The sequence below is a fragment of the Podarcis muralis genome, chromosome 8, assembly GCF_964188315.1.
Source record: "Podarcis muralis chromosome 8, rPodMur119.hap1.1, whole genome shotgun sequence".
In the NCBI taxonomy this organism is placed as follows: Eukaryota; Metazoa; Chordata; class Lepidosauria; order Squamata; family Lacertidae; genus Podarcis; species Podarcis muralis.
In genome coordinates this window covers 68,440,044-68,451,443 of record NC_135662.1, presented here as the reverse complement: position 1 = coordinate 68,451,443, position 11,400 = coordinate 68,440,044, and the positions used below count along the sequence as shown (strand labels likewise).

The 11,400-nt window shown below is 45.2% G+C and overlaps 1 protein-coding gene across 1 annotated transcript; it reads left to right on the top strand.

Annotated features, from left to right (window-relative positions):
- Positions 1–8,367: 8,367 nt before the first annotated feature.
- On the top strand, positions 8,368–11,196 carry MC4R (melanocortin 4 receptor). Its single transcript, XM_028737910.2, has 2 exons — positions 8,368–8,441; positions 9,028–11,196. Exon 2 carries the CDS (start codon positions 9,408–9,410, stop codon positions 10,407–10,409), a length of 1,002 nt encoding a protein of 333 aa, XP_028593743.1. The 5' UTR covers positions 8,368–8,441; positions 9,028–9,407; the 3' UTR covers positions 10,410–11,196.
- Positions 11,197–11,400: the final 204 nt, after the last annotated feature.

The window sequence follows — 11,400 nt, the reverse complement described above, 5'->3', positions numbered from 1 at the left end:
TCCAAACCATAAAAGCAGAGAATGACCCAAGATGACCCACTTTCCATAAAGCCATCACCTGTAGCCACAACTTAGCTGCAACATGAGACGAGATATGAATCTCCAGGCTGAATCCAAGTGTTGTGTGGCAGTGATGTAGGGGCCACAATTTGTTGATTTTGTTGTTCTTGTTAATAGTTACTGTTTTCAGAGTTTGTAGGGATGGTTTTTTAGGGCTTGTAGTTTTTCGTATTCTATCACATTTTTCTCTTGTGGGAACACCCTTTGAGAGCTGTTGAGCTGTGAATAATGAATTTGCAATAAATGAATGATGAATAAACCGATCACTCGTGGCTGATTATAGGAGTATAAGAGAAGGGATCTATCGCTGAGCCATGGTGAAATCTGCTCCTAATGCATCCGAGTTTACATGGGATCACTCTTTGCAACCCAGATACATCTTTAAGGTGAGTAGGCAGAAAGAAACTTGGATCAGTACATGGAGAGATCCAAGTGTTCAGAGCCAGGGTGGAGTCAACCATGAAAGGTAGGTAAGAGTCTTGATTGCTGCATTCCACTATTTTACAGGAAAACACAAAAGGCAGTTTGCTAACGTTGATCAACGACAACAAATTCTTTGAGCATTTGCAGTGTCACATTTTGAACTCACTTTTTGCAGACTTCCTGCATTAGTCAGCCACCAACTCTCAGCCTAACCTTGCTCACGTGGCTGTTGTGCGGATATAGAATAGGACTTCCATACCTCTGGATTTTCGTGACCCCATGGACCAGAGCACGCCAGGCACTCCTGTCTTCCACTGCCTCCCGCAGTTTGGTCAAACTCATGATTGTAGCTTCGAGAACACTGTCCAACCATCTCCATCCTCTGTCATCCCCTTCTCCTTGTGCCCTCCTTCTTTCCCACCATCAGGGTCTTTTCCAGGGAGTCTTCTCATGAAGTGGCCAAAGTATTGGAGCCTCAGCTTCAGGATCTGTCCTTCCAGGGAGCACTCAGGACTGATTTCCTTCAGAATGGATAGGTTTGATCTTGCAGGCCAGTACTGTATACAATATATGAAAAATGTTTGGAGTGTATGGAAAGAATGTTAATATTAAAAAACTGAAAATATTTTGTTTTTTTAAAAAAGTATTGAAAGACGCTGCTGTGTTCCAATAACACTGGACTCCCAACAGGGCTGGAAACACACATTTTTTGAAATAGGGGAGAAAAGAAAGGGGGGGTGTTTCAAAAGGGTAAAGAACCCCGAGGTTCTAAACTGTTTGCTTTTGCACTTGAGTTTCTCTCCTTGGGTTAACAGCAGCCTCCCAAATCGATACACAGAGCTCACCGCCTGAGGTGGGCTGGGGAGAGATGGAGGAGAAAAACAGCAGAGTGTATGGCTTCAAGGCGAAGAAAAAGAATCCCAGGAAAGAGCCTATTGTTTATTTATTCTAGTTGTGCAGATGGAATTTAACATCCACAACAAAGGGGAAGCAATATAGCAAGTTAGCCAGAGAAAGCCCAAGTTACGAAAACCCTCTCTTTAAAGCTGAATTTAACCCTACTTTAAATAGGGTTGCCACATGCCCTCTTTCCCCCGGATCTTAGCCAAGCTACGAAATCAAGATGAATATGCTACAATCACCAGTTTCCCAACCCGAACTCCACAGAGCAATTTAACCTTTACCAATCTCCTGTAAACATCTGCCAACTTTAAGAGGATGATTAATTTTAAAAGCCAGCTATTGCCAACACGAAGATAGCTCTCTGACTGTCAAGTAGAGATTAATATTTTAAAGGGGAAATAAATAAGTGGATAAGGATAAAAAGAACCGTTTCTGGCAGGCGAAAGCTCCAAAGAATTTGTGACACTTAAGGAGTTTACACACAAATCTTGCTCTGGGATTGTTTTAGAAAGCAACCAAGTGTGTTCAGAATATAAGATGTCCTCACTGCCCCTTTTAAGAGATACTTATTTCTGATCACAGAGAAGAATGTATATTATATTGATTGCAAAACTTCTAATTACAAAACATTGCAAATAAGGGCCCCCGTTCTGTAAACCAATTGTCAATCATATGCATATAATCTGGCTGCATCCCCAATTCTGCCTTCTGGGAATAGAAAGGTCCTTTGCTTCTCTCAATGAAACGTTTTGTTGTTACATTTCAAACCTAAATTAGACCTCCATACAATATTCTCTTTTTTTCAAATTATTTTTATTATTTTTCCAAATTATTGCAGATCAAACCAAATTAATTTAAAATCAGGTCCTGTTGAAACATATGTCCAAAATACACACCCACCCCATGCACGCTACTTCGTTTCTGATTTAGTGTTCCTCCTTACAGACAGCACCTCTGTTACGTCTTATAAATATAAAATTCCAGTTCATATTTTAGGCTTAAAAGTCAGAAGGTTGCAGTCTGGAAATGTGCATGTCTTTGGACCAGATGGGTCCCTCTGTACTCTACAGTTGTTTTCTGTTTTCATTGGGATTTTAACGATCCTTTGCAAAAAGATCACACCAGTCTTGTAAACTAAGTAACTTCACAACTCCAATTCAGAGAAAAGCAGTTGCTGTGGAATCTGAGGCAACTAACTCCCCCCCCCCCCCATCCTCAAGGCTGTGGGAATGTTCAGGGAGGCAGGAGAGGATATATTGTTTGTTAATATCCTTCCTAACTTGAGTTTGCAAGTTCCTTTACTTAGCTTCCTTTACTTTACTTATTTAAAATCAATTCAGTGGTATCTCGGGTTACAATCACATCAGGTTACAGATGCTTCAGGTTACAGACTCCGCTAACCCAGAAATAGTACCTTGGGTTAAGAACTTTGCTTCAGGATGAGAACAGAAATCTTGCGGCGGCAGCGGGAGGCCCCATTAGCTAAAGTAATACCTCAGGTTAAGAACAGTTTCAGGTTAAGAACGGACCTCCAGAACGAATTAAGTTCTTAACCCAAGGTACCACTGTAAAAAGAAGTTTACTCACATCATCAGTTCACAGTTGGATCCCTGAAGGCAGACTTAGTTACAAATTTATACATGTGGATCTATCCCATATGGAGATAATTCCAGTGTCTTCTGTTCTAGCTAAAAAAACCTGCTTCAACGATGGAGGAAGTGAAACTCTGACAAAAGGCCTCTTGTAATGTGCTTTAAATATTCTGATTGCAGGTTTTATAGATGTTTATATAAATATAAACTGTTACCCACCATTCTTGTCTTGAGTCTTTTTGGGTGGGTTGGAAAACTTCTCTAATTCATTCAGGTCCTGTTGATTAAAATCCTGGGTGATTTTTGGAGTGAATTAGATGGTGTTGGGTTTTGGGAGTGATTGCTCCATTTGTGGGGCAGGGCAAAATGCAGGGTTTTCACTGCAAAACGTTTGCCAAAGTTTGGCACCAGTTTGGAACTAATCAGACATTGTTGAGTTTGGGGACTTTAACTACGAACCCAGTTTGGATATATCAATTACTCTGTGGAGTGCTGCAAAACCCGGGGTTTTCACTGCAAAACGATTGCAAAACTATAGCACCAGTTTGGAGGAGATCCCAGATTTTGGGGTAGTTCATCAAGCTGAGATGTCCACCCCTGCAAAGGAGGCCTAGTGACTACCCCAAGTTCCACTTCAGAGTGTGAACGAGATTGCAACTTCTGCAAATGCAGAACAGAGGCTGAGAAGTTGCTGCTTGCCTATGAGCTTCTAAAGACTTTCCTACCCTGTTTGTAACACTGAAGCAAAATATGGACCCCATCCCGGTCTTTTCTTGGACCTTTAAGTGCAGATCTGTGCCTGTTTCTTTTTTATCCTGGCCATTTCAGATTTTACAAGGATTGAAAAGTCCGCATTTGAAAGGGAAAAGGTCTGGGACAACACTGGGCTGGGGAGACAGGCCAGTCCGGATTCATATTTTTCTCTGAAGAAGAGTTTGGATTTGATATCCCGCTTTATCACTGGAGTCACAAAGCAGTTAATATTCTTCATTCCCTTCCTCCCCCACAACAAACACTCTGTGAGGTGAGTGGGGCTGAGAGACTTCAGAGAAGTGTGACTAGCCCAAGGTCACCCAGCAGCTGCATGTGGAGGAGCGGAGATGTGAACCCAGTTCCCCAGATAACGAGTCTACTGCTCTTAACCAGTACACCACACTGGCTCTCTGCTGTAGACAAGCCATTTTAGGCCATGAAAAAAGGTCGAAACAGCTTGGGCCTCTGTGGTGCAATGGGCCAGTGCGGCCGGCAGTTAACCAGAAGATTGGCACTTTGAGCCCATCCAGAGATGACTGCGGGCATTGCATTGCAGGGGATTGGCCTTGATGACCCTCTGGGTCCCATCCAACTTTGTGATTCTATGGAATACCAGCTATTATATACAGACAACAATCAATTGTACAATTTGTTGATTCTGTGAGCAGATTTGACAGGACGAAGTGGTGACATTTGGTGACCTTGACATTTTACTGCCATTCTCTCATTCTTTATAAGCAAAGATTATAGAAAGTTATGTAATGCAAAAGAACAAAATAGAAAAAAGGCCACACATTCAGTTTATTTTGCTCGCTCTTGTGAAGAGCGGCTGAAATAATTGCATACATTTGATGCGGTGTATCCTTTTTTTCTTTTCTTTTTTCACATCTGCTTCGTTTGTTAGGTGATAGACAGGCTGGAATTAACAGTCAAGGTGAAAAATAAAACAGCTTTGAACACAGATGAATTTAAAAACAACAACCAAAAATCTGGATTCCAGGGAACAAAAACATGCCTTCCGCAAAAGTAAACCAAGCAGGAATGGTACATCTTTACGGATATTCTCTGCAAATGTGAACATATGATTTTACACTTGTCCCTCTCTTTTTTCTACGTTCAGCTATTTACCAGTTTTAATAATGTATGTCTGCAAGAAGCAGGTGCCTTGGCCAAAAGGCAATAAATAAAGGCATGCTTGCGTACGTTGCCAATGGTTTTAAGCTCTATTATCAGGCAAAGGTGAATGAGAAAGGTTTGTATATTCTATGCCAGGGGTGAGCAAACTTTTTCAGCAGGGGGCCGGTCCACTGTCCCTCAGACCTTGTGGGGGGCCAGACTATATTTTTTTGGGGGGGATGAACGAATTCCTATGCCCCACAAATAACCCAGAGATGCATTTTAAATAAAAGGACACATTCTACTCATGTAAAAACACTCTGATTCCCGGACCATCCGCGGGCAATTGGGCCGGATCCAGCCCATGGGCCTTAGTTTGCCTACCCATGTTCTATGCTAAAAACAAAATCCCAATTCTGCCCAAAGCTGCTCCTTGAGGTCTAGAGCAGTGATGGGAAATCTGTAGCCCTCTGGAAATTGTATGACTCCACCATTCATAAGCAAGAAAAATGAATGGTTGCTGAATAGATATGGCAAGAGGTCAAACTTGAGAAAAGATCTTGATTTCAGCTGTGTGCCGAGGAAGAGCTCCAGAGTGGTATTTTAATGGCGAAGACTGGACATATACTCTGTGGGTTATTTATGGTCGCAGCCCGTACGCTAGTTGGTGAACAGCAGAAGGCATGGAATGTGTCCTTGTACCATCCAGATAAACATTGCAAAGAACTGAACACTGGAAGATAGTAATTAATTCTCCCAGCACACCAGGTCTGAAACAACAAATGTACAGTCATACCTCGGGTTACAGATGCTTCAGGTTGCGTTTTTTTTGGGTTGTGGACTGCCAAAACCCGGAACTACCGGAACGGGTTACTTCCAGGTTTTGGCAGTCGTGCATGCACAGAAGTGCTAAATCGCACTTTGCGCATGCGCAGATGCGCCAAATCGCAACTCACGCGTGCTCAGACATGCCGCTGCAGGTTGTGGACGCTGCGGGTTGCGAACGTGCATCCCGCACGGATGGGGTATTATTTAGGGAGTTAACTGTTTTTAATACATGAGGTTTGCTGTTGTTCTTGTTTTGCTGTTGTTTTTTATTGAGGGAGGGGAGATGTGTCTGGGAGCAGAGGAACTGGGGAGAGCAGGAGGGGCCAATCATAGTGGTTCAGGGTCAGAGGAGGTGTGGGGAAGTGGGGCAGGCTGGGTAAAGGGCAGTTAGTGACTGTGTTGTGGGCCAGCCCCTCCTCCTACCTGGGGAATTGAGGTTGCCCTTGTGGGATGTAAGAATCAGGTGCAGTCAAACACAACATTGCTAGAGTAGACTTGAAGGTTGTCTCAGTCCTCCAGCCGGAACTTCCTGCTTTCCAGGACTGAGACGAAACTTCCTATGTGTAACTTGAGATGGGCGTGGCCTCTCCTGAAGTAATGATCCAGAACCACAGGCTGGCGGCCATCTTGTCTCTCTTGTCTCTATCGCTGCCATAATAACAACAGCAGTACTAAGATGCACCCTTGGCTCCAGGCCAAGAGAAGAAAAGGGGGGCTTTCTCCCATAAGGAGATAGTCACCACATTTAAACTATGTTCTAACCTTTTAAGTCTGCCTTCTGGGAACCTTTGTGTGAACAGATGATTACTTGTGAGTAAACGTTTTATACTTTACGGAAGACTGTGTAGCGTCTTATTTTAGGAGCAATTAAATGGGTAAAATACCAGGAAGTATTTACAGAGACTCTAATGCACGGGTGTCAAACACAAGGCCCGCGGGCCGAATCCGGCCTGCCAGACCTCGTCATGTGGCCCGTGTAGCCGCCGCCGGCCGCCAGCCTTCACCTTTTATTCTCGCTTTTTTTTTTTTACACAAGAAAGCCGCCTCTTCAGCGCATGCGCGGCAGCCTACAAGCCAGAGAACGTCTGCCCTCTAGCGGCGCCGGCCGTTCTACACAGGAAACCTCCACTTTACATGCAATCAGGAAACCTCCACTTGTTTTTATATTGAGCGTAAGCCATCCTGTGATGTGACAGATCCAACGGCTGCCTGAACCCTTCTCTCCTGTACTGTAAGTCCTACAGATACAACCGGCCCTTTGAGGGTGACCAAACTGCTGATGTGGCCCCCGATGAATTTGAGTTAGACACCCCTGCTCTAATGAGTCTGAGCAAGCTACCTGCTGTGCGTGTGTTTACAAAAGGGGAATGTTAACTCTGCTGATTTTCTTGAACTTGTAAAGACAAGTTGGGATAGGATATCTTAGACAATATATCCTCCCCCGCATCCCTAAAATTTCCCACAGCCCTATCAGCCAGCCCTCGGGTCTGTGGCTGCTGTTGCTGAATGCTAGTTGACTGAGTAAGACCTCCATCATCCATGATCTGACTGTGGATGAGGAGGCCAGTCTGGTCTGTATCACTGAGTGGGTGAGCAGGGTGGAGTTGGTCTGACCCAGTTGTGCCCACTTGGGTACTCGGTGCAGCATCAGGCCAGACTTGGAGGACAGGGAGGGGGTGTTGCTGTGGTCTAAAGAGATTCCCCTCTCTTCTCTCCTCAGGCTCTCTGTCCAGGTGTGTGTGACAGGAATCCACAGCGTCTGTTCCTAGCACTGAACAAATGGGAGATTCTGTTGGTTTACATCCTGCCTCGCTGCCCAGCGGTCTCCCTGCCTGAGCTGACAGAGCTGGTCTCAGAGGAGGTGTTGAGGACTCCCAGACTGCTGGTTCGGGGGGACTTCAACATCCATGCCAAGGCGACTGGCTCTGGGGTGGCTCAGGACTTTAGGGCTGCCATGACAACCATGGGGCTGTCCCAATATGTCATTGGCCCAACGCATGTGGCAGGCCACACTCTGGACCTCGTTTTCTCAACTGGGCAGGAAGAAGGTGATCTCAATGTGGGGGATATTGACATCAGGCCCGGTCATGGTCAGATCACTTCCTGTTGAAACATTTCCCATCCCCAGCCTCTGTGATATAGAATACAACTATGTTCTACATTTTTTAGGGACGCAGGTGGCGCTGTGGGTTAAACCACAGAGCCTAGGACTTGCCGATCAGAAGATCGGCGGTTCGAATCCCTGCGATGGGGTGAGCTCCCGTTGCTCGGTCCCAGCTCCTGCCAACTTAGCAGTTTGAAAGCACGTCAAAGTGCAAGTAGATAAATAGGTACCACTCCAGCGGGAAGGTAAATGGCATTTCCGTGCACTGCTCTGGTTCACCAGAAGTGGCTTAGTCATGCTGGCCACATGACCCGGAAGCTGTACGCCGGCTCTCTCGGCCAATAAAGCGAGATGAGCGCTGCAAGCCCAGAGTCGGTCACGACTGGACCTAATGGTCAGGGGTCCCCTTTACCTCCTTTACCTATGTTCTACATTTCACTTGACCATAATGCAGAGCACTTATTTCAAACATCATGATTCTGGTTCCTTCCCCTGCGAGATGGTATTATGTCTCAAGGCAAAAGAAGAAGAAAAGCACTAAGGGTGTATCTACAGCTCCTACTTAAACGGTTTGTCATTCCCACTCTTCAGAGAACCATGGTGGACTGTCAGCGAGTGAACAGAGCTATATAGCATATTTGAAAAGAGAATTCTGAATACAGGTACTTGAACGCAACACAATTGAACTAACCCTGGGAACATTTGGGGGGGGGGGGGGAGAATCAAAGGCTGATGCATTCCGGAGTCATTACTTCTTGCACTAAAAGCTTTGTCTGATCCTGACATTCCTAATCAAAACAAAGTAAATCCAAACAGAACAGCAGCATCATTGAATAATCATAATCATAATGCAAAGCCCTAACTTGTAACATCATGTATATTCTTAGAATTTAATTTCCACATCCCATGGAGAATGATGCTGATACTGTTATAAAATCTCAACAAAAATCTAAGGCAGCAAATGAAATTTGCTGTGCTTTTCTAGCATCTCCCGTAGCTTTGGGGAGCAGCGCAACATCAGAAGCTGTTTTGCCAAGCTGTGTAAAATCCTGAAATGTATTCAGCATGTCCGGCCTGCACACATCCCTTTCTCTCTATTGGCTGATCAGTAAATGGGAGGTGGGGCATGTCTCTGACTACCTTTCCCCCCCAATACAGTATAAGAAGCAGAAGCAGCAGGCAGGCAGGCATTTCACAGAAGGCTGAGTAGTAGTTAATGGTTTTCAATGATGTATCTCTCTCTCTCAGTAGCAGGGACTAGAGCACTCTAGCCTCGTGCTTTTACAGAGAACAACAGAAAAGTAATTCTTGATGCTCCCGGCTTCCTTGAGAGGGAGGCAGCATTCAGCTACATCATTCCCAGCGGGTCCAACAGGCGATTGCAGAGTTGGATAAGCCAGCAATAATTGCAAAACACTGCAGCTTTACCTTGTCTATCAGAGTCTGGTTTCCTGCTGCTGTACAGCATCCCACTCTTTGGAAACGGCATTCGACCAGTTCTGCAGCTCCCCAGCCAGTGAAAAACCCCAAAGAACTATTCAAAGAGGGGAAACCACTGACAGGTGGATTTCATTACCAAGCAGCAAACTGGCAAGCCACCCCCTGATTTGGGACCGGCGCTTTGTGAGATGAACTTCACACAGCACTATGGAGTTCACGAACCTCTCGGCTTGTGGAATCGCAGCTACGGACTACGTGGCGGAGGAGGCACGAATCGATCCCTGGGGAAGGCTTACTCTTCGGAAGGCTGCTACGAGCAACTTTTCGTCTCGCCCGAAGTGTTCGTCATGCTTGGCTTTGTCAGCTTGCTGGAGAACGTGCTGGTGATTGTGGCCATCGCCAAGAACAAGAACTTGCATTCGCCAATGTATTTCTTCATCTGCAGCTTGGCGGTGGCCGACATGCTGGTGAGCGTCTCCAACGGGTCGGAGACCATCGTCATCACCCTGCTGAACAACACCGACGCAGATGCGCAAGGCTTCACCGTCAGCATCGACAACATCATTGACTCGGTCATCTGCAGCTCTTTGCTGGCCTCCATCTGCAGCCTGCTCTCCATTGCTGTGGACAGGTATTTCACCATCTTCTACGCTCTCCAGTATCACAACATCATGACTGTGAAGCGTGTGTTCATCATCATCACCTGCATCTGGGCTGCTTGCACCATCTCGGGCATTCTGTTCATCATTTACTCCGACAGCAGCGCCGTTATCATTTGCCTCATCACCATGTTCTTCACCATGCTGGTCCTCATGGCTTCCCTCTACGTCCACATGTTCCTGCTGGCCCGGCTGCACATTAAGAAGATTGCCATTCTCCCCGGCAGCGGCCCGATACGCCAGGGCGCCAATATGAAAGGGGCCATCACCCTCACCATCTTGATTGGTGTGTTTGTTGTGTGCTGGGCTCCGCTCTTCCTTCACTTGCTCTTCTACATCTCCTGCCCTCACAACCCTTACTGCATCTGCTTCATGTCCCACTTTAACCTGTACCTCATCCTTATCATGTGCAACTCCATTATCGACCCTCTTATCTACGCATTCCGGAGTCAAGAGCTGAGGAAAACCTTCAAGGAGATCATGTGCTGCTGCAGCTTGCGAGAGCTCTGCGATTTCTCTGGCAAATACTGAGTGGATGTGGCAAGGCTACCACACAGACACACACTTGCCACTTTTAAGGCTGTCTTGGCTACATCCATAACAACGAACCTCTTCCTCCTGTAGTTATTAGTTGCATCTTTCCTCCTCCTCGCTTGTCATGCTTCAAGTGCAATTATTTCAATGTCAAAGCAGTGGTGGTGATTGGAAATGTTCCGACAGACTGCAATTAAAGGAACAATGTCAACTTATTTTTGAAACTGCCAGACACCAATAAATGGATTCTGAGGATTTCAAAGAAACAGTTGCCTTATAAATGCACGTAACTGTGCAGATATAAAATGCACACAGCCGTGTTCTTAGACTTGCTCCATTACACTGCATTTGTTCAAGAGCTGGAGCTGGTTTGTGCCTCACACCCATGTTGCTAATTTTAATTAAATACTAGTGGGCGTTATTACAGGGCTCTGTTTTTATTCCACACTGAGCTCAAATGTATATTAAAGAGGCATCGTTTGATGGCATCAATCTAGCTAAAGTTAGATAGAACTAGCAACCATTGGGGTAACTGAAATTGGATTTTTTGGAGGGGACTGTAAATTATGCTGTAAATGGTGTTATGAGCAATGTTTTGTTTCCCTGAAAGTGTTCATATTGGATTGTGACAATAAGAAATGTCGTTTGTATTTATTTACTTGCTTGATTTACTTAAACATGTTTGCTCAAGGTGAAATACAGAATTAAAGCACACCTTAAACACAGAATCGAGCAATTAAAGTCACACAGCTTAAAATGTATGTCGTCAGACGCCCTGTGATTGTCGAATGAAGGACGGTATATAAATTGAACAAACAAACAAATCATTTAAAAGCATGTTTAAAATTACATAAATAAAGGAAGGGATAAAAGCACTCTGCATTAAATGTTGGGTCAGGTTAGATGTTTAGCAGCAGTCCTAAGGGGTCAGATCTGGCCTCCGAGGAACACATTGCTCACTGCAGTTGCCACACTGTTGGAAGGGTGC

What these genes read in the sequence shown, in the direction of transcription:
- MC4R (XM_028737910.2), top strand. Translation starts at nt 9,408, where the DNA reads ATGAACTTCACACAGCACTATGGAGTTCACGAACCTCTCGGCTTGTGG.